This window comes from Lampris incognitus, chromosome 14, assembly GCF_029633865.1.
Source record: "Lampris incognitus isolate fLamInc1 chromosome 14, fLamInc1.hap2, whole genome shotgun sequence".
Classification (NCBI taxonomy): Eukaryota; Metazoa; Chordata; class Actinopteri; order Lampriformes; family Lampridae; genus Lampris; species Lampris incognitus.
The window spans coordinates 45,497,936-45,521,841 of NC_079224.1; the positions used below are offsets into that span (position 1 = coordinate 45,497,936).

The 23,906-nt window shown below is 43.9% G+C and overlaps 2 protein-coding genes across 2 annotated transcripts in view; both read left to right on the forward strand.

The window, feature by feature from the left end:
* Positions 1-7,392, forward strand: part of kcnq3 (potassium voltage-gated channel, KQT-like subfamily, member 3) — a 162,948-nt gene extending 155,556 nt beyond the window's left edge. The window contains exons 11-15 of the mRNA XM_056292940.1: positions 638-743; positions 3,277-3,408; positions 4,693-4,788; positions 5,017-5,101; positions 6,649-7,392. Of these exons, the coding sequence (XP_056148915.1) occupies positions 638-743; positions 3,277-3,408; positions 4,693-4,788; positions 5,017-5,101; positions 6,649-7,392 (1,163 nt within the window). The remainder of the gene's footprint in view (positions 1-637; positions 744-3,276; positions 3,409-4,692; positions 4,789-5,016; positions 5,102-6,648) is intronic.
* Positions 7,393-18,900: 11,508 nt separating this feature from the next.
* The window catches only part of LOC130124480 (HERV-H LTR-associating protein 1), a 39,217-nt gene continuing 34,211 nt past the window's right edge, over positions 18,901-23,906 (forward strand). The window contains 5 exon segments of the mRNA XM_056293932.1: positions 18,901-18,991; positions 19,460-19,516; positions 20,576-20,656; positions 21,441-21,524; positions 23,601-23,684. Coding sequence (XP_056149907.1) covers positions 18,901-18,991; positions 19,460-19,516; positions 20,576-20,656; positions 21,441-21,524; positions 23,601-23,684 — 397 coding nt within the window.

The window sequence follows — 23,906 nt, forward strand, 5'->3', positions numbered from 1 at the left end:
AATTAAAAGAGAAAGGTTGTGGATACTCAGAAGGTTTACCAACATCTGCCATTTTCACATTTCTACATCAGATATCAAACTACTGTGATCTCTGCACAGTTAGCTGACTTTAGTGGCTTACTGTTAAAGGAAAATTTCACCATACGTGCAGTAACTACTGATGGGTAATGTAGTTGACTGATTCAATAAAATCCTCATTGTGTACTATACTGATAGAGAAACTGGTGTTGTCCTGTTCACAGAGTCTTTCCTATAGCGCCCACCTGTACCAGAATGCATTGCACTCTAGCAGAGATAAATAGAAACCCAAGATTTGACTTTAGTTTTTCTGTCCGATGACTAACATCAAGATACATCACTTGGTTTTCACTGCCAGCATACAGATACAGAAATGATCAGGAACACCTGCAAGTGTCTTTTTATACCCTACCCCTGTTGTAGATAGAGATACAACTGAAAATTTACAAATTTTCTCTTTGAATATTCTCCCCAAAAGATATTATACTGGGAAGAAACACAATGTGATGTCCAAAACAAGACTTAAAGTGACTGATCCTGTGTGAAAATGTAGGACCCACCTCCTTGTCTGGATGGTTTTCTAATGAAGGATCCTTACATCAGTGTTGTTTCCTGGCAGATGCAGGGACCCTGGCAGAGCCAGCCTTAGAAGAGAGAGGCTTCCCCCCTGACATTCTGCTGGAGGAGATGATCCCAACTCTGAAGCTGGTTATCAGGGCAGTCAGGTCAGTAGAAACCAGGAAAATTATGTTTGATTAAAATAATAGTAGTAACAGTAATGATAATACTAATAATACAAACTTAATTAACATAAATGTGAATTCCAGAGTACTGCAAAACCACTGTTACAAAGAACTTTATAAAGTACTACAAATTGTTAACTGATTAAAAAAGACAGATACTGAATTTAGGGGGAAATGCTTTTAGAGAGATGCTTCTTTTCTTGAAAGAAAAAAAAACACAACACATTTTCCGAGAAATTGTTTCTTAAACAGACATAATCAGTTGTAGGTATTCTTTCCTTACTTTCACTCTATTCCTTAGATCGATATCAGCTAACCACCCAGTATAACCAGCTAACTACCAAATTTTGCCAGCTGACCTCCAAGTGTTACCTCAGTCCTCTGCTATTTGTCACAGAGCACCAATGAGCCATTTGGGTGCTAAATGTCCCTTCCACAGCCCAGATGTTAACAGCTTGTTATGGGATTTGAACTAGCAACCTTCCAGAAAACTCTGGCAAATAACATGGAAATAGCTTGTGGTTCACTAAAGCATTCACCATATTAGTAAGTCAGCTAAAAACCTCTGAATGCGGTTTCTCTCCTTTAAACTATGTGCAAGTTAAAGGACAAAGTTTTGAAACAATCTAGGTCACTGTCTGATGCAAGGGTCGAAGGACAGGATGTTGTGTTGCTGTAAAGCCCCAGGCAAATTTGTAATTTGTGATATTGGGCTATACAAATAAAACTGACTTGACTTAGCTGTCTTGATGCATGCTCAATAATCCTGGAAAGAAAATCAAAGAAGGTTGCAAACATTCTCAAATCCTCTGTGAATAGTACACATGGCCATTGAAACTCTAGTTAATGGTCACACCCATATTTGCATATGAAACTGGTCGTTGGTTTCGGTCGTAATCAGAATAGCAACTGTATTGTACTGTATTGTTTATAAGGGGTGGGGGATACCTGCAGTCAGTTTAGACTGAAGAGGTCACTTAGATGAGTGATGAAACTTATCTGTCAATAAACATTGTATCCACATGAACTGATTCAACCTTCTTTGAATCTAGGTCACTGTGCCAGAGTGATGCTAAAAACGGTCTGTTGGAACTGTCTTGTAATATGCTGTACACAAGATTACAACTCGACAAAAATACCTATACATTATGGTAAACACCTGAATGCTACTGTAATTGGTTGAATTCCAGGACATTTTTGCTAGATTTAAGTTATCTAAGAGTCACACTGTTGTACCATACACTCCAGCACATGACATCCAATGGACCCTTTCTGCACAACTGTGAGAAATTGCTGATGTTTCTCCACAGCCACACACTGACAGTGTATCAGAAACCCCATAGGCTACAACTTCATCATAATCCAGCAATTCAATCCAGCGTGAGGGCCAGCCAGATGAGTGATTTAACCCTCTGAGAGCATTGCCTCTTTCCAGGCCTTTATCTGGATGATGAATGGGTCTGTGAATGAGATGTTCTGCTTTGTAGGGTTTTGGTTTCGGGACAAAACTCTGATGCTTGTCCAGGCAATGTGGGGGGTGGGGGTCAGCAAAGTATACAGCCTGGTGAATTCAGGGTCTGTGCTGGGAAGGCCTAGTATTTAAAAGAAACACCAGACAGTGCAAGGTTTTGAGACCTCCAATTGTTGTGCAAACTGCTGTAGTGTTGATGAGCAAGACATCTAACATCTACCTGTTTCATCATTACAAAACAAGTAGTGCTGGGGAATAGCTACATCTAAATGTCTCAAACAGAAGTCAGTCAGGTCAAGGTGCCATCTCACAAGTCAATAAACCACAAATTCTTAAGGACAGCACCTCAGCAGTCAAGAGACGAAAACTGTTGGCCATCAAAGACTGAATTTTAACTCTGAAAATTTGCACTTTGAAAAATCAATATGCCATACCGTTTTCTCCATTAAGTTTACATACCAACTCTGAAAAAGTTGTCAGTCCTAAAGGGTTTGGAAGAATTTAATTTTTTGCATCCATCAGTAAGCTCTGAGAGTTTTGAGAGTTGTTGGACCAAAATAACAAATAAAATAAAAAATGAAAAATTTGGACTAGGTGTGCAAATTTTTTTAGCATTTCTCAGGGTGTACAGTGAGTTGTCAGTTTGTTTCTTCACCAGGACAACTCCATTCATGTTTTTTTCCATCCATTTATTCCATTCTGTTCATTTGTTGTTCTTGGCGATCAAGGTAATTCTATTTCTACGCTAACTTTTGATGAGTTTATGATCTTTTTCAAATTTTAAATGTTTTTCTAATTGTTAATTCTAACCTTCAGATTTTCAGGCTCTCATGTTGTCAACTTCTTTATAGCCTTTGATTCTAAACCCTGTATATAATGCCATGCCACTTTCACTCTAAGTAGATTTATGGATCATTTGGTGTAATATACATATTGTTCTTACTTATCTTTTACTGTACATTGTCCCCAAGCACTGTACCATAGGTTCTGAAGTATGCCAAAAAGTGGTTCTGAATCGCTGAAGCTAAACCCTCTTTTCCACAGGATCATGACATTCCTGTTAAATAAGAAGCGGTTTAAAGAGACTCTGAGGCCTTATGACGTCAAAGACGTGATTGAGCAGTACTCTGCTGGCCATTTGGACATGCTCTGTAGAATCAAGTACCTCCAGACAAGGTAAGTAAGGACAAATGATAACAGGAAGTCTTTTGCACATCCGAGATGTAGTCATTTTGATGTGAACAGGAAGAAAACCACACTTGTCCTATATTTGCACTTTTCCAAGGAAGTTCAGGCCTATATTTGCACTTTTCCAAGGAAGTTCAGGTTACAAAGGAACGTCACTTTACAGAGAAGCTTCAGTTTGAAATGAAATTAAAGCCACTTTATTTGACATTGTATTCTTACAACGAACTGTATTCTTACAACGAACGTGTTCTCTACATTTAACCCATCCCATCCTATTGTATAGGAGCAGTGGGAAGCTGCAGCAGCCGGGGACCAACTCCACTTTTTTCCATTGTCTTGGTCAGGGGCACAGACAGGAGTATTAACCCTAATATGCATGTCTTTTTGATGGTGGGAGGAAACCAGAGCACCCGGAGGAAACCCACGCAGACACGGGGAGGACATGCAAACTCTACACAGAAAGGACCTGGGACTGCCTGGACCTTCTTGCTGTGAGGCAACAGTGCTAACCACTGGGATACCACGCTGCCCCAGTTTACAGAGGAACTTCATTTATAAAGTGATCTAATCAAATTAAATATAAAAGTTACACTTGGTGAACAAGCTGAAAATGTTTATTCTGCTAAAAAAAAAAAGAAGAATTTTGACCTTCATATCCCTTGTCAGAGTGAGAATTATGAATGTCTTAATCTTTAAATCATAATATCACTGCATTATTTTTTTATATTTACATTTTGGTCCAAGATATTTCCAAGTCATGGAATTCTATTTGACCATAGAGCTGAGATGAAGTGACTATCCTAGTGACAGTCCCAGGTCCTTTCTGTGTGGAGTTTGCACGTTCTCCCTGTGTCTGCATGGGTTTCCGCCGGGTGCTCCAGTTTCCTCCCACCATTGAAAAGACATGTATGTACATCCTGTCTGTGCCCCTGAGCAAGGCAATGGAAAGAAGAACTGGAGTTGGTCCCCGGGTGCTGCAGAGGCCCACAGCTTCTATACAATAGGATGGGTTATATGCAGATTCTTCTTTCTTCTATCTATGAGTTATGAGATGCAACTTTTTTTCCTCATACATTTGTCTAAACCTCCCATTCATAGTCACTTACAGTGAGCCTAGGCACTGCAATGTCTTTTTTTATCAGTTCAATCCTTTCATTCTCTGTTCTGGAGATTTCCTTATCACATCTTTTGTCGGCAATAGTAAACCTAATTTGATTACCACAAATGCTCATGTCTGACTCATTCTCTTTCTTATTGCTCCCTCCATTCCAGAATAGACATGATTCTTGCCCCTGGACCTCCGCTCACCCCGAAACAAAAGAAAACTCAGAAAGCACCCTTTAGCTACCCTCCAAATCAGTCACCCAGGTACCATTGCTTCATCCAGTCTTTTACAGAAAAGATCAATGGTTTAAACCACTACTAATATCATTATTTTATTATATTATATATTATATTCATCATTATAATAACTATTATTACTATGGTTATATTAATCCCAATCATAGTTTCTGTCCAGGCAATCCTTTTCATGCATCCCCCCCCCCAAATGGGTTTCTATGCAGTCCAACTGTACACAGTATTCCTGTGTTCCAGGCACGAATCCTTCCTAGCCAAAGCCTCCATGCCAGATTCTGAGGACCAAAGCTTGATGGGTAAATTTGTCAGAGTGGAGAGGCAGGTGAGGACATAGATTAACAAAGTAGTTCACAAACCCTTTCTACGCAAGGTGGTGAGGTCTCTGAAACATTACTAGAACCAGGATGCGACTCCAACAACCTGTTTACAATTAGCATAAAAATACAGCGAGTAAATCTGCCTGCTCAAACCATTTCCCGAGGTGGTTTGAGCAGGCAGATTTAAACCCATCTTTAATGTGTGTTGCATTCATGGGAGAGACGATGAATGAAAGTCAGTAGGAGACGGAATACATATGTGTGAATGAGAGGGAGGACAGTGGAATGGTAAGGTCGCAAGGAGTAGAAGTGACGAAGGCGTATGGGTTTAAACACTTGGGGTCAACTGTCCAAAGTAACGGGGAGTGCAGAAGAGAGGTGAAAAAGAGAGTGCAGGCAGGGTGGAGTGGGTGGAGAAGAGTGTCAGGAGTGGTGTGTGACAGAAGGGTACCAGCAAGAGTTAAAGGGAAGGTTTACAAGATGGTTGTGAGACCAGCTATGTTGTATGGTTTGGAGACAGTGGCACTGACGAAAAGACAGGGGGCGGCGCTGGAGGTGGCAGAGGTGAAGATGATAAGATTTTCATTGGGAGTGACGAAAAAGGACAGGATTAGGAACGATTATATTAGACGGACAGCTCAGGTTGGACGGTTTGGAAACAAAGCAAGAGAGGCAAGATTGAGATGGTTTGGACATGTGTGGAGGAGAGATGCTGGGTATATTGGGAGAAGGATGCTGAATATGGAGCTGCCAGGGAAGAGGAGAAGAGGAAGACCAAAGAGGAGGTTTATGGATGTGGTGAGGGAGGACATGCAGGTGGCTGGTGTGACAGAGGAAGATGCGGAGGACAGGAAGAGATGGAAACGGATGATCCGCTGTGGCGAGCCCTAACGGGAACAGCCGAAAGTAGTAGTACTTTAATGTGTGTTGCATTTTTTTTTTTTTTTTACCCTGGGATTTTTATGTTGACTAAATCTGATAGCTAACAGATTAATTCAAGACGCATTTTTGAGCTAAGTGTAAACAGGATGTTAGAGCCAGGTATACACGAAGGTTATAAGTGACGTTTGACCTGAAAACGCAACTGGTAAACTTTGGTCACTGTAGGAACCCCTTGACTTTTTCATCCTCTTTCAGTTTTAGCTCTCTCTTATTATCTCCTGCTGCAACTAGTCCATTTAGCCATAGGGATGGATCCCTGTAAATTCATTTATACTAATGTAAATTTGTCTGATATCAAATAATCTAATCTACTTTCTTTCTTCTCTGCCACTGAAAGCGGCAAAAAAAACAAAAAAAAACACCAAAAAGTAAATGTTTTGTTCAAATTTGATCCAATCAACTCTAATCTAATCCAATCTAATATAGTTTAATTTCATCAAAGTTTATCTAATCAAATCAAATCTAATTTTATCAAATCTAATCAGTCTGATTTTATCCAATCTAATTGGGCACTGAAAGCACTTGCAAATAAATAGTTGTCCATCTCTTGACACTCCAGGTGATTCTGTCCTCTGTTATGCTGATGTAGTGTCTGCCTTCCCACCTACAGGTGGAGGACATGGAGAAGAAGCTGGACTTCCTGGTGGACATGCACATCCAGCACACTGAGCACCTGCAGGTGGACTCTGCCGGCACTGCCCACATGACCATGGAGCCCTGCGACCCCGCGGGCGGATCAGAGATACGCCGTGTCTTCTTCAACTATGCCGAATCCTTTCCCCACATGTCCTACCAGGTGCCTGTCAGCAAGGTCAGCCCTTACTATCGCTACCACAAGGAGCCTGCAAGGGGTGCTGGAGCTACTGGCGGGGGAGAGGACTTCAGCTTGCCTGGCAGAAGCCACTTTCCTGCTCCAGATCACCACCAACAACATCACTTCTCTGCCCAAATTCCCACATACACAGAGAGGCCTACCGTGCTGCCTATCAGCTCCCTGCAGGATTATTCCGCATCTGGGAATGGGGGGAGCATGTTGGCAGGTGTGGGCAGGACCACAGGGGGGCGGGAGGCGGATACACCGCTCTCCATGCTCTCGGTTAACCATGAGGAGCTGGAACGCTCGCCCAGCGGCTTCAGCATCTCTGGGGAGCGGGACGATGAGGAGGGAGGGGACTTCAACATGGCAAAAGTGGGTGGGGGAGCCAACTGGACAAAAGACCGGCCCCGGCCGAGCTATCTCGCCGAGGGTGAAACGGACACGGACACAGATCCCTTCACGCCCAGTGGGGGTGCCCTGCCACTCTCGTCCACGGGGGAGGGGTTCCCTGATACTGTGTGGAACACACCACCCTGAGGGGGGGGGTACTGAACCCATGACACAGACTTTAAACAAAATTCAGCCCTTAAATTAAACCCAAGCCTCTAAGCCCAACTCGATTTGGGTCAAACCCAAACCTCTGGATGGAAATGACACACTGGAATTAAACTGGGCGTCATCTGTCTTTTTAGACAGAGGTGCTACAAGGTCACAGCCAAGGTCATCGACCTTCTACAGCCATGTAATGTTGGCCTTACATCACCACCCATCTGGCCAATCAGCTGGCGTCCAGAGTGACAGCCATGGCATCTAACCAATCAACTGGGGTCCAGAGAGACTGCCCACACACACATAAAAAAAGAGAGAGAGAAAGAAAGGAAGCGAAAGCAGACAGTTTGTATAGTAGACTCTGTACAGCGCACTCTCCGCAAAGATTTAGCTAAATATGAAACATTAAAACACATATATACACCCAAAAAGCTTTATCGCTGCAAGGCAAACCCCACTGCATGTACCGCATGCGATTTTTAGTGTAGACAGTGCAGATTTTGGGACATCAGGAAACAGAAGAAGAGATTGAATGGATACATGTAATTGCTATGCCATTTTTTTTACACTTATTTTTTTATATGAACATTTTCATTGTTTTTTGCATGGTTTGCATGATATTGCACCATTTGAAGGGAGGTGGCGAGAGATGGAGGTTTGAACCGATGTGAGCGTTATGTTTGGGGGGGGGGGTCGCTGCTTGGTGAAACTGTGAGTGTGAATGTGCTTGTGTGTGTTTGTGTGTGACAGAGAAGGTGCGTGTGTGTGTGATCGCATATGTGCAAGAGAGCGAGAGAGAAAACCAGATTTTGACAGTAAAATGACAAGAGAGACTAGAGACGTGGATCTCAGCGTGTCCCTGAAAGTCGCGTTTCGTTATTTCCTGTCGTTTTTATGTTGTCGGGGGATTTGTTCGGTTTCTCACAGAATCCTTAGATTGACTCGGTTCACAGTTGTTTGTGTTCATTAGTTTTCATCCCACCATATGTTTTGGTTGCGTGTCATACACTGTTGTCCTCACACTAATCAAAGACGCCAGACAGATTCTGAAACATGGAACTCTCAGCTGCTCCGCCAGCACATGAATTCAGGGATACAGCGGCACCCAGTTACTGAGTGTCTCAAGACTCAGACGATTGTTAATTCCAACACACCAATCCTTTATGTCCTTTGAATGAGAAAAACATGAATCACAACATGAGCTATATGTGGCTAAAGAGTGTTTTTAAGTAGACGTCTTAACATAAATTAGTTTTAATGTCCTCTTTAGTTTATTGGTTTAACCTGCAGTCTTCTACCAGTCCCAGGTCAAAAATTAATGTAAAATGATTCCCCCCCGCCAAAATTTGTTTTGATCTACTAGGAAGGCCAGATGGGTGGCGCTTAGTAAATCTAGAGGGGTCACATGGTGTGAGAGAAGTGGTCAATCTCAGAGAGCTATGAAGAACTAAACTGACTTTAAGATATTTTTCTGTGATCGACTAGAATCCCTGGCATCTGTGGTACTGTTCTGCATGCCAAACGCCACCCATCTCTCACTTCTGTAAAACAGTTAAAGCTGAATTACCAGTGTAATAACACATCACAATGACTGATATGATCTCCGTTAAATTATTATCTTTTAAAAACTTACATCCACCAATGCTGTCAAGCCTTTCTAAAAAGTATTTTAAAGGGCTAGTCAAGTTTCTGGAGTTTTTACTTTATGTCCTCCTTCCACAGGGTCAGGCAAACTTGTGGAGTCCTTTTTTGCACATCTGTATGTCCAGTTTGAAACTATTGTAGCGAATTCGGGGGCAGCCAGGAACCACCGCAGCCGGGAGATGAACCCTGGTCTCCCGCAACACGGGCGACTACGTTAACCATTCGACTAAATGGTCCGACCCGTTAGCCAAGGGCTAGCGCGTCTACACATCCGTAGTCGTTACGCTACCTCCCTCCTTTGGGAAAGGCGTGCCGGCGCTTCAGCATACCAGCTCCCTCACGCCTCTGGGCACACACGCTTCCGATGGCCTCATGGTCCCACCATCCCGCTTCTGACACCAATGTAGTGAATTCAGGGACGGCCGGGAACCGCCGCAGCCAGGACGCGAACCCAGGTCTCCCGCACCATGGTCGACTACGTTAACCGGTCGACTAAAGGATCCGACCCGTTAGCCAAGGGCTAGCGAGGCGTTACACTACCCTCCTCCTTCGGGAAGTGTGTCCCCACTCTCAGCTCTCTCACGCCTCTGGGCGCACGTGCTTCCGATGGCCTCGAGGTCTCACCATCCCACTTCTGACACCAGGTGCGGGAGACTCGGGTTCGCGTCCCGGCTGCAGCGGTTCCCGGCTGCCCCCTGAATTCTCTACACTGGTGTCAGAAGTGGGATGGTGAGACTGTGAGGCCATTGGAAACGTGTACGCCCAGAGGCGTCAGGGAGCTGGTATGCTGAAGCACGGGGACGCGCTTCCCGAAGAAGGGGGGTAGTGTAACGATCACGAATGACTAGACTCGCTAGCGCGTCGGCTAATGGGTTGGACCCTTTAGTCGACTGGTTAACGTAGTCGCCCGTGGTGCCGGAAACCCAGGTTCGCGTCCCGGCTGCGGTGGTTCCCGGCTGCCCCCTGAATTTGCTACACTATTTTGAATGGTGCACTTAGCCTAGCTTAGCTCAATTGCTGGATGTCTTCAGGGTTCATTAGCAGCGCTGCTCAAAAGGAGGGGAATAAACCTTCAGACCTTGCCACAGACGGATGGCTAGTCTAGCAAAACCAAATACTGTAATCTAGTATTTAAAGTCACTTACTTCACTACCTACTTTTGAATACTTAGTAAACCGTGTTCTATGTTCAGGTATAACCACGGTAGAGGACAGATATGCATACTGAGGAAAAGTACTTCAAAATTGTGATCTAACAAATTTTTAGGATTTTGCATGTACTTGTGCAAACGTTTAAGAAAAATTGATGCTACGCTAAGAACTAAAAAGTATCAATGATCAGCTTCGTGGAAGGTTTATTTCCTGTCTTTTGAGAGGAGTGGCTAATGATCCTGGTAAGCATCCAGCTATGGAGCTAAGGTAGGTTAAACTCGCCATTCAATGTATCTGCAGAATACACACACCGACATAAACAAGGCATCTGCAAGTTTGTTTCTTTGCAAGTAGGACACAGTAAAAACTCCCGAAACCGAACTACCCCTTTAACTTTACCTCCTTAATACTGGATTCACCGATTGACACCTCAGTTTACGGGTGCAACTTGTGTATGGTCTGATACTTGCAGCTTGTAGACATATACTCACGAATAATTTACCACATTGTAAAGTGTGAATTTTCAATTCCCCTTAAGAAATACACGTGTTGGTCTCGATTAGGATTGCGTCATCGTTTACTGGAGGTCCAGGACCAGAACAGACCAAAATCTCCCTTCCTGGGAAAATGGAAACAGGTTTTTCTATTATTCAATCTTAAATGGTGGTCTATATACATCAGTTACTCAGTTACTGCACTGCTAGTGACGGGGATGTCAGTCACTCTACACTAACTTTGCCTTCACACTTCTAGCTATCATATCATTGTGCTGCTGCCCAGTGTTGGTTTGATCGAGCTGAGCGCCCACTGTTGCCAATAGCAGTACAGCAATAGGCGGGCATATGGCAGCGCTAGCGCGTGACTGGCTGCGTGGCTGTCACTCAGCCTTGAAACCTTAGCCTTAAAAGGATATGCAACTCAAGGCTGAGCACCAAACTCGAAGAAGTGGCTTTACCAACAATGAAGTATAGGCCAAAAGCATTTACTGTATTAAGGGACATCACTACTGAATGTAAAATCTCACAACAAACTATATCGATACAAATATAATCATTACTATAGCATGTTAAGGCACCTATTAAGCCATGGGAATTGTAACATGCAGCAACGAGGCCTAAGTCTAAAGGTATTTGCAAATACGTTCTATATTTCGTTCTTTTTTTTATTGTACTGATCTTAGCTGAGCGGGATGTTGTCAGGTAGGGCAATACCACGAGTGCCGGAGGGTCGGATCAATCACAGTATTTGTAAGCTAATTCCATTAACACTTCTGTGAGTAAAACCTGATCTGACACCGTTTGAACTGTCTTAATGAGGTGAACACCACACATCTTGTACTATCATAGAGAATAAAACAAACACTGAATTATTTGCAAATAGTTTTTAAGCCCTGTCTGGAGGCATCATCTCATTGAGTCTAGCTACGTGACATTAGGGAGGGTCAACCAAACAGTAATGTCTTTATCTACTGAAGTTTTGGTTTTGCAGTAGTCAGCATAAATCATCCATTATGTGATCCAGTGTGATACAAGCACATAAAAAAGACACAAAATGTGCGTGAAACACCATCCAGATCGATATCCCTGTGGTCATTCATTCATTGTGCCTCTGAAGCAGAAGAAGACCAGCCACCATTCACAACAACGTCCACACAATCATTATTCCCCGTTCATTGTTTCAGCTCATCCCCACGCACGTCGCCGACCACACACCCAAGAACTTCATTTTTATATTGGGTTTTCTAAACAGAAATTCAGTTTTGCAACTGTATCTTGCTGAATTGTAACTATATTAATCTGCGCAGCTTGGATTCCATTCCAACAATATAATATGCTTGTACAAGGTTGTATGGTTCTAGTTTTTTCATTTTTATTTTTTTGGTCTCCGTGTTTGTTTTAAGGTTTTGTTTTGGTTTAAAATTTTGCGTCAGTTGACCAATGAATTCTTTGGTTGTTTAGTTGTGACCGGTTTGTTTCAGTACATGCATGGAAAGTCTAACGTCTCTACAAAATCAAGACGATACAGTAGAAATACTTTGCTTGCCAGGTATATTTAATGTACTTCAGTTTCTTGTCGACTTGCAAACCAAACAGTTATATTTTATCAAACCTCATGTTTTGAGGTCTACTATGACTGAGTTTTTTTAAACACTTTTTTTTCCTTTCCAATTACTTTCCATTTACTCTCCATTTTAGTAATACTACTGCAACTGTGGTGTTGGGTGTAAGCAGCGAAATGGCAAATAATCAAATAACTACTAGAGTAACAATGTATTTATATTTGCATGGCAAATCACTGTTAAACTACTGCTTCTCAATTTGTAAATTGTTACATACGTTTAACTGTCTTCCAAGACACTGAGGTACACTGAGAAAGTAGATGCCAGCAAAAAAATGTTCTGTTAACTTAAAAAATATCATAAAATGTCAGCCTTTTTTGAACAACGTCAACATATATTGTGTTGAAGATGGAAACCTTTCACTTCCAGAAATAATCAGCTTTGATGTATATATATTTTTAACATTTTACAACACATTTGTGCAATGTACTGAAACAAAACACTGAAGAGCCAAAACATTATGGCCACCGGCCTAATATGCTGTTGGTCCTCTGTGTGCCACGCAAACAGCGCCAACCCACCGAGGCATGGACTCCACAAGACCCCTGAAGGTGTCCTGTGGTATCTGGCACCAAAACATCAGCAGCAGATCCTTCAAGTCCTGTAAGTTGCGAGGTGGAGCTGCCGTGGATCGGACTTGTCGGTCCAGCACATCCCACAGATGCTCAATCAGATTGAGATGTGGAGAATTTGGAGGCCAGGACAACACCTTGAACACTCCTAAATAATGTGTGCAGGATGGCAGGGTAAATTATCCTGCTGAAAGAGGCCACTGCCATCAGGGAATACCATCGCCATGAAGGGGTGTACCTGGTTTGCAATGGTTTTTAGGTAGGTGGCACATGTCAAATTGATGTCCGCATGAATGGCCAGACCCAGGGTTTCCAGCAGAATATTGCCCAGAGCATCACACTCCCTCCACCGGCTTGTCGTCTTCCCACAGTGCATCCTGGTGCCATCACTTCCCCTGGTTAACGCCACACATATACATGGCCATTCACATGATCGATAAGAAAACGGGACTCATGGGACCAGGCGACCTTCTTCCACTGCACCGAAGTCCAGTTCTGATGCTTGCGTGCCCATTGTAGACACTTTTGATGGTGGACAGGGGTCATCATGGGCACTTTGACCGTCTGCGGCTACTAAGACCCATACGCAGCAGGGTACGATGCACTGTGTGTTGTGACACATTCCTCCCGTAACCATCACTAAAATTTTCTGTGACTTGTGCCACAGTAGACCTTCTGTCAGTTTAGACCAGATGGGATAGCATTTGTTGCCCTCGCGCATCAATGAGCCTTGGGTGCCCAACACCCAGTCGCCGGTTTGTTGTTTGTCCCTCTTTGGAACACTGTGGGTAGGGACTGACAACTGCTGACCGGGAGCCTCCCACAAGTCTTGTCCTTACAGAGATGCTCTGACCCAGTCGTCTGGCCATAACAATTTGGCCCTTGTCAAAGTCACTCAGGTCTTTACTCCTGCCCATTTCTCCTGCATCCAACACGTTTACTACGAGAACTGATTGTTCACTTACCATCTAATCTACCCAGACCTTGATACGTGCCCTGGTTTGGAGAGGATCAATGTTATTTGGTTCACCTGTGAGCGATCATAATGTTTTGGCTCATCAGCGTATATAGACGTACAGATTTACTTGAATAGTTTAATCAGAGCTAGCACTAGTTTTTACAGTTAATAATAATTCCACTTTAATTACTTATGAAAGCAGACTTTGGGAAAGAATGAATCACAGTTTGACATGTAAAGTCTGACACTGTTTAGTGCTTGAAATTAACAGAAAACGGCCGCGGCCGCTTTATTTTTCAGTCATGGTCCCAGAGTGGGTTCCTGGCCCCAGGTTTAGAACCACTGGTCTTTAGGGAGAATGAATAAGAATGACCCTTTAATTGTTAATTTGACAATCAGTAAATTGGACTACAGGCATCCATGCATTTGGTCAGCCACTGTGAATATTGACTTTTTGCCAGAACAGAAGATATGACTTATCTGTTCATGAATTTTATCAACCCAAGCATTTATCATCCCAGTCCTTCAGTTATTTGGGAATGGTGTGATGTTAATCTAATATTCTGGGGTTTAAATTGTAAGAGGTGCTTTAATTAAGTGTGCACAAGCGGACTAACGCTTTGTTGATCTAGTAAGTAAAACTGCACTCAGATCTGTTTCCTCTGTTTTGCAGCGGTGTTGTTAGGTCATTTCTTTACTTGACTCCTCTTTAGTCACCATTTTGGTTCCACATTTGTTCAGTGCATGTGAAGGATCACAATCTTTTCTCAGACACTTACCTATGGTGAGAAAAGAACTGCATCTACACTTGTACCTGACTGTGCTTTTCAGTGGAAACTGAGCTACTACAAGTTATTTCTGATGTTTTCCAACAGCAGTAGTTGCCTACCACTGCTGAATGAATATTGGGAAAACCTGTCATACGTCCTCACCTGCAGCTCATGTAGCTGTTGTAAAAGTCCACATTCGTGCATTTATGCTGATTTTTTTTTTTTTGGTAATACAGTGGATCCAAATTAGTCTTTCAGCAGTTTAAGTGAATATACATAAAGCTGGCTAAAGATTCTAGCAACTAATTTGACCTATGCTAGCATGCTTAACATGTCTCACCCGGCCACCTACCAGCAGAACCTTCAGTGTAACTTTCAGTAGCTTCAAAAGCTGCAGAAAATAATATTTCCAAAGCATTTTGGGGGGGCAGAGCGTAGGCGCTATGGCAGATTAGAAAATGTAGTAAAGAAGATGAGGGACTTGGTTAATGGCTACTTTATACAATTTCCTTTCATTTAATTTGACACCAGTACGGACTTGAATTTGACCAGTCTACTGATGGCTCACACTCAAATTATTCAGTGGACTTTAAAAGCCATAATCTGGTTCCAGCGTTAACTTTTGTCCAAACAGGACGATAAAAGATTCATTTTACCCACCATGCTGTGTGTGCACGTATCTGTAGGTTAAGTCATTCTTCCATATGAAAGGAGCACTTTAAGGGGTCGTTGGAGAGCGGAGGGACGCAGTGCTTGTCGTGTGTCTGATGTCCTACAGGTCACATTCACTGTAAATGGATTGCACGCAATGCACTGATCAACACGTTCTGCATAACTTGTCCTTTAAAGGACATTTCAACTGCTACAGATTATTTGTGCCTTGGCTTTTACAGATGTGTGAATTGTTTGTTGTTTTCTCTCTTCATGTGAGGGATCAGCCGTTTCTCTAGTCCCGCTTTCTGTTGCCGTGGCTGTTTGAGAACAGTACAAAACCGTTCTGTTGGTTGGTTTGTATCAGTTTCAAAGGCTGGATTCAGAAATGTCACAGGAGACCTGAATTTTAACACTTTGCATTGCAGTTATGAACTTTTTGTCACGAGTCCTGAAACAGAGGCGTCGTGTTGGATCAGTTTTGAACTGGAACCTTGATGGCGAGGCCTCGTTACAGCCGTTTTACTACATTCATACTTCAGACCTTCAGCTGACACTCTTATAAGTGTAGTTTCAACGAGAGTTAACTTCCTGCATAACGAACACTACAAGCTACAATTTATAAGTTGATGAAGGGTCAGAGAGCCATAGTGTCCACAGGAAATTAAAGCCAGATCAGAAACGTGAAAAATTATCTGTCTCTCTTTCTAATTTTCTTACAAAACGAGAATTTTACTGAGCAAGCGGAGCTGAAGAAGAGAGAGGAGCATGATGGAAACCAGAGTTACTGTGTAAATGCAGCCGTGATGCTCAGAAATGGGATTTACAGCTTTGGGGTAAATCATTGGCCCTACGAATCAATATCAATAATTAATATGGAAATCAATACCAACGTCGTTTTGCAGATGGGGGAGGTTAGATGTTGGTATGACGTGTTGTGTTGTGTGATTGACAGCTGCTTCATCGGTGTCAGAGTCCGTTTTGTGTTGGCATGTTATGGTTTTGGGAAGGTTGGACAACTTAACACTCGTGGCCTTCAGAGCTATCTATCATTTTCCTCATTCCAATTTAAAAACAACAAAAAAAAAGAAAAGAAAATGCAACCAAACTTGTCATTTGTATTCTGTACTAGACCACTTTTGATTTGGGGATATAATATGCAAATGGTATTCTTACTTGATTTTTTTTATTTTATTTTTCCATTTGTTTTGTCTTTACAATTGCACCAGTTATTAATAAAGTACTGAAATGAACAAAAGTCTGTGTGAAGGTGATGGTTGATTATGTCTGAACGACGACGACCGGGATTTCACTCCTACCTAAAACCACCACGGGTGGTCAAAATGACGGCCGGTTTTTAAAATTTATATTCTGTCAAGATAAATAACCAGCTGAGATATTAATGCATTGCATATGTCAGTATGTCTGTTACCAGCGCTTTACCTGTGCAGCCGTCCACAGGGTCAGTGGTTGTGTCAGGAAGGGCATCCTACGTAAAATTTTGCCAAATCATTATGCGGATTGACACGACCATACAGGAAGGGTCAAGGCTCGGGTTAACAACGACCGCCATCGGTGCTGTGCCCTCACAGGGTGCCGATGGAAACTACCAAATCTGCTGTGGCGCCCCCCGGAAAACAGGGAAGCGCTGAAAGAAGAAGAAGAAACACGTTAGTATGCCTGTTAGGAAACGACTGACACCAAAATTCACATTTTAACAACTTTAAGACTATTTTTCAAACAATTTAAAATGGCCACTGTCCAACGCCTGTAAATCCTGCAACGCCTCAGTGGTAGTCATGGTGCGTCTGTAACGGCGTCTGTAACCAGACATGTGGGCAATAATCTTGGCTATTTCTCTGCACTGGAGAACACTCGTGTGTTTCTAGGACAGAGCAACGAACTTCACGAAGGAAATGGCGCCACCAACACACGTCATAAATACTGACATGACGCACACAATCACGCGCAAATTACGAGACGGTCATGTTGACCGCTCATGCTCGTTTCAGGTAGAGCTTATCATAACGCAAATATATGCAATTTTAGGAGCGTTCAGGGAGCGGCAGGTCTGTATCTTTTTTTCTCTCTCTCTTCTATCAGCTTTCCCCCTGTTTCTCAGGGGTCGCCACAGTGGATTTTACAGTTTCCATCGGTACCCTGTGAGGGCACAGCACCAACGGTGGCCATTGTTAATGCGGGCCTCGACCAATCCGGTACGGTCTTGTCAATCCGCATAATGATTTGGCAAAATGTTACGTCGGATGCCATCCCTGACTTTTTCCACAAAGTTATTAAACTTTGAAAATCCAAAATGACCAAAATGACGGCCTTGGTCGTTCTAGTGTTAAAACACTGAATAGTCACACAACGGCTGAGGACGTGGTGACGAACGTGTATGGCTCTGGAACAACCTGTCAGATGGAGGAGAACCCATCCCCCTTCAAAACACAACAATTAGGACTTCCACCTGACTGGCTGCTCGCTGACATTATTTTTTATAAACACTCAACACAGGCCAGCAGTGAGTAACTCCCAACTCGGCTACTGCCGTCTGTCTGCACACATAACACTTACGCTTGTATTTCAAGAACCTACATTCATTTTGTGTCTCTGGACTTCTATTGGTGGCCGTGTACCAATGTTGGAAGAAACAAATGTCGACGTCACACTGCTTTGATCCGATTTGCTTCTCCTGTCTTTTCCCAGGCCCTCATGTGTCCGAAACTCTGTGCCGACGGCTCGGATGACACGCCGGCATCACGCCCGTCCACACACACTGCAAAAGATACGCTTCTTAACATCGCGCTCTGTCTCCGTCCCGCTCTCGTTTTCTTGGGTTAATTGAAAAGAAGAAAATTGGGGAGAACATTTCCCATTTTTCTAGTGCCAATTACCTGTCATCCACGGCGCATCCGGGATCATCCCCTACGACCACCCGGATGAGCCGTCTCTCCCTCCTTTCACCAGAACTTCTCTTGTTACTGCAAAATATTTGAGGGAACAAACGACTTGGAGGAACTGACATTTTTTGCAGTGGGGCCTAAAAGAGTGGGCTGCAGGTCTCAGTAAACTCAGAGATTCTCCCAGTGTCTCTCTCTCTCTCTCTCTCACACACACACACACACACACATGTACACACTCTCACACACACACACACACACATGTACACACTCTCACACACACACACACACACACACACACATACTCTCTCGCTCTGACACACACTCTCTCTCTCACACACACACACACACACTCTCTCTCACACACACACACACTCTCTCGCTCTGACACACTCTCTCTCACACACACACACACACGTACACACGCTCACAAACACACACTCTCTCACTCTCACAAACTCTCTCTCTCGCTCTGACACTCACTCTCTCTCACACGCACACACACACACACACACTCGCACATATACACACACACTCTCTCTCTCACACACACACAGACACACACACAGGGTTATGACTCGGTGCTACAGGGACTAGCCGAGGGACCCTCGGTGTTATTTGAGGACGGGCAGGTTGAAGACCGGTTCAGGCTCACGTTCGGTCCTCGTCCGCCTGACACGTTCCCGCGTTTGTCTCCGTGGGGCCGGAGGGACGAGGGGGTAAATGCCATGGCGGGCTTCTGGAGATCCAGACGACAACCTTGGGTCGGTCTCAGAGTCTGCGGAGCGGCCGTTTTATTCGTCATCCTCCTCAGCCAAGGTCGGTCACTTTAACAATCGCTCAAAGAAAGTCACAAGTTGTGTAGTTGTGCGGTTTCAGGGGAGCGTCACGAGGCAGACGCACAACTGACTCATCGTGTAGCTCTGGTGAAAAGCTCAGCTCATATGCAGGAGCTCCAACATTGAACGTGTCCGCATTTAGTCAGTCCGGCACCGCTGGTCTGCTGCAGCGCAGTGCTGCGAATCATCTCCGGCGTGTCGCGAGTCACCTGCTGTGCCGTGATGACAGACTTGTGTGTTTAGTCGCTGTTCATCGTGTGTTGCACCGTGGCCTCGGGCCGTCAGCTCCGTCCACACCACACCCATTCTTCCTACTGTTTTTTCAAGGTTGGGATGGATTTTACTCCACATCTGGCGTTGGACTGAAAGAAAAAGACAAACTGTTATGAGCTTTGAACTGTGATGAGGTTTTGTGTGTTTTTTTTTTCCATATCGTTTCTGTACGTAGCCGTCAGACACCGGACGCACAAGCAGCGCCTGAAAAGAGACGTCCTCGCGTCGACAGGTAATACTTAACAGACCCATTAAACGTTCCTTCTTTTTTTTGTTGGTCTCCCTTCTTCTTCTCCCCAATTGTACTTGGCCAATTAGCCGTCCGTGTCGCTGCTCCACCCCCTCTGCCGACCCGGGGAGGGCTGCACACTACCACATGTCTCCTCCCATACATGTGGAGTCGCCAGCCGCTTCCTTTCACCTGACGGTGAAGAGTTTCACCAGGGGGATGTAGCGCGTGGGAGGATCACGCTATTCCACCCAGTCCCCCACCCCGAACAGCTAACCCGACCGACAAGAGGAGGCGCTAGTGCAGCGACCAGGACACATACCCACATCTGGATTCCCACCCGCAGACACGGCCAATTGTGTCTGTGGGGACGCCCGACCAAGCCGGAGGCAACACGGGGATTCGAACCAGCGATCCTCATATTGGTAGCCAACGGAATAGGACCGCTACGCTACCCAGACGCCCAAAAATAACACTTTTTAAGAGTGTAAGGATTTGTGTCCCTGGTTCGCATCAACTCAGGTTAATTAAAATCCAGGGTCCTCTTTATTTAAACTCCCGATTAAAACTCCGTCAGGGTTTTTTCCACATCACCTCGTCTCCTCTCGACTGTGGCCTCACTTCAACGTCTCGTTCCAACTGTGCTACCGTTCTCACTGACTTTATACCGAGTTCTGGGAAGCACATTACCTCGTTTAGAAAAGTGCTGTATACATTAGCTGTATATCTATTTAGTTGCTATCTTGACTGCAGGATACAACCTGCTGTTTATTTACCATGTTCCTCCGCTACATTACCCCTGCTGTCGGTATTAAATATGACCCCACGCTGCGGTTTGGATTCATTAGCGTCACTTCAGCTCTTATTCTGTCCAACACAACCCCCCACCCCCACCCCGCCGCTGCACAGACCACCAACCATGCACCCATTAACTACACATACACCAGCCACTGACTTTACATTTTCACCATTATTATATTTTGCAATTGCACCACATTTTTTGCCCGTTGGCGAGTGAATGTGAGGATATTAACGCGTCACTGTATGTCTCTTCCTTCCCAGAAATCCAAGCGGAGTTCATCGATCCAGCGGCCATAGATCTCGCTCCCCTGGTCAATACTCTAATAAATTCCACCCAGTCTGGTAGGTTGTCATAATATCACTCATCTGAAGATCAATGCGGGTCTGTAAATCTTTAATACCTTCTCCCACCTGTGCCTGGGTAGAGACGTCAGAATGCGCAGCTGCTCATTTCCTTTTCAAATCTGACCCACGCCGCCTGGCCTCCTGCCGCCACGGATATTAGCTTACAAGAGAGGAAGAAAATATTTAACGGTACAGTTTCACACAATGTTTGTTCTGTAACAGAGAGACGCAGATAAGGGAGACAGACAGAAAGGGGACGGCTCATGTCACGGCTAGATTGAATCATGAATTATGTATGGAGTAACTAAATAAATCATTGCAGCGCTTGCTTCAGTTTTCACAAGCCTCTCATAAATGTCTCCAAAATGTGCTGAGAGATGATCTGTACTGTACCTTCTCACGTAAGGACCCCCACAGTTCGCACCACTTTAATCTCCTCCTGGTTAACGCTGCAGAGTTTTTCCTCAGTCGTACCCTGTACACACACACACACACACACACACACACACCATGCAAACACCAGCGGAATTACAAATACCCCTGAATGGATGCCTGTGTGTGTGCGATTATATATGCAGGTTAACACAGGAGGCTCCACATGGGAACACCCATGTGAACTATCTCACATGATTGTCACATCAGAATCATACCTTTATGCTAATAAACATACCTTTACCTGTGCCACAGCCCCCTCCTCCCCACCTAACAGTATGTTAAATACTGATAACATGACCTTACTGAAAATATCAACAACTCACAGCATCTTTTTTTCGGTCTTCAGCTTCCCGCCAGCTGTTCTCTGTGCTGAGTGTGACGTCCCACAGCTCCCTGGCGCTCCACAAGCTGACCCTCCTGGTTTACAACAGTATGGACATACTGCACACACAAGCTAACTGTCCTCTTCTACATTAATTAATGAATAACTCCATTTTTTTTATAACCTAGCTTTTATCATCATTCATATCAGTTATGATGTAATTCTCCTCATCAGCTTCGTTTAGTAGATGTTGGACATGGACCACAGCTGGACTCACGCTTTGCAACAGTGTCTTATGGGACAAGTGAACAGGAGTGTTTAAACAACAGCTCCCCCTAGTGTGTCAGTCAGACTGTGTCCGTGACTGTCCATTATCTATGACTTCTCTATTGTGCTGGCTGGCTAGTTCATGGATGGTTACTACTACCTACGGTAAGTATAGGCTGCTACTTCCTGCAGGGTGAGCCAGGAAGTAGATCAGCAATGTCCTCCACCATTGATCATATTGGACACTTCACATAACTTTTAACCTTCACTTCCAAATACCTGGTTTAGATAAGTGGGTTAAATTGGACTTGTTGAAACATGTCTGATGCTCCTGTTCAGTTGTCCCATACGACACTGTTGTAAAGCTGAGTCACATTAATATAACTGCACACATTCCCACCTGGGAGCTGACCAGTACATCCTTTATTTTCCCTACAGTCCTGGTAATAAGACATCCATCCACCTTTTCTCTACTGCCTTCACCTCACCACTCACGTCTAGAGCTCAACCTGTGTTAGTACTGCCATCCAGTGGTCAAAATGTATAACTGTCTTTAACCATATTATTTATCTCTGTTCTCTTATTTTGGGTGTATTGATCCACATAGATTTATAACATAGGTTCTATATAGTTGGCCTGCAAACTATGTTAAAATTTCAAAGGTTATGAAGAGCTGATTGGTCTAAAGTGAATGTGTGTGTGGGTTGGGGGGGTCACACAAAGCATTTAAAATTACGCCAAAAAAATAAATTATATATAAAAGTCATCGGATCATCGACCCTTGCACTGACCAGCACATGAGATCACAGCCCTGATTAAGTGGACATACAGTACCAGAAAGATTGGTTGAATTCAGAACAGCCTGAGCTACTCTCATATATTTCTCTGCACCAGGAACTTTGAGAGAAGATGTTCCTCTAGGATTCTTATACATGTGTAGCGAATTCGGGGGGCAGCCGGGAACCACTGCAGCTGGGATGCGAACCTGGGTCTCTCGTACCACGGGCGACTACGCCAACCAGTCGCCTAAAGGGGTCCGACCCTTTAGTGTACTGATTAACGTAGTTGCCCATGGTGTGGGAGACCCGTGTTCGCGTCCCAGCTGCGGCAGTTCCCGGCTGCCCCCTGAATTCGCTACATATATATAAGAATATTACCCCGGTGTTAGAAGCGGGATGGGGAGACTGTGAGGCCATCGGAAGCGCGTGTGCCTAGAGGTGTGAGGGAGCTGGTATGCTGAAGCGCGAGGACGCGCTTCCTGAAGGAGGGGGGTAGTGTAACGACTATGAATGAGTAGACTCGCTAGCCGTTGGCTACCAGATTGGACCCTTTAGTCGACTGGTTAACACAGTCGCCCGTGATGCAGGAGACCCGGGTTCGCGTCCCGGCTGCAGCACTTCCCGGCTGCCCCTCGAATTCGCTACATTTTATATATATATATATATATATATATATATATATATATATATATATATATAGTATATACAATAGCTTCCCCTACTCTAAAAGGTAACTTTAAACTAATATAGACACAGGCTAAGTTAGAATTAAACTAAGTATTAGCGATCCCTGTAAACCAGGTCTGAGAGCAGAATTGAGTTGATGCATCTTCAGAGTTCACTGTTGGACTTTCGGACTCTTCCGATTTTACATCTTCCTATCACTCAAGCAAATATATGAACTAAGTTTATTCAGTGACGTAGACTTGTCATTGATTTAGTGCTGTGATCTGTACATTTTCAAATCCTACATCTTCCAATCCTACAGCTAATAACTTACACAAATAACATAATTATCTCCTGAATCTCCTACTTGATATCATGTAAAAAAAAAAGAGGTTAGAATTGAAGTTTGAAGATGACGGCCTTGTTCAATAGCATAAAGTTGCCACTGATTTCCCACTGTGATATGTTTCAGTTTCAGGCTTTAGAAGTATAGAGAGCCACATGTTTCAGAGGAGGTACTGCTACTGTGTAACTAATGAGACCAACGACCTAACAGGTGAGAATCTTCATACTTTATAAGCAGATGTTTAAACCTAGTGCAGCAACACCTTCAATGTGAGGTGTTGGCAATGAATAAAAATGGAGATGATTAGATTTTCCCTGTAACCTTTCATGGCAAGCATTAGAATTAGAGAAGCTGCTTGTTAAATTGTGTTGGAAATATTGTAATTAGGAGGTGAGCGTACATGAGTGGCTCCGCCGTGTTGTAATTACCAGC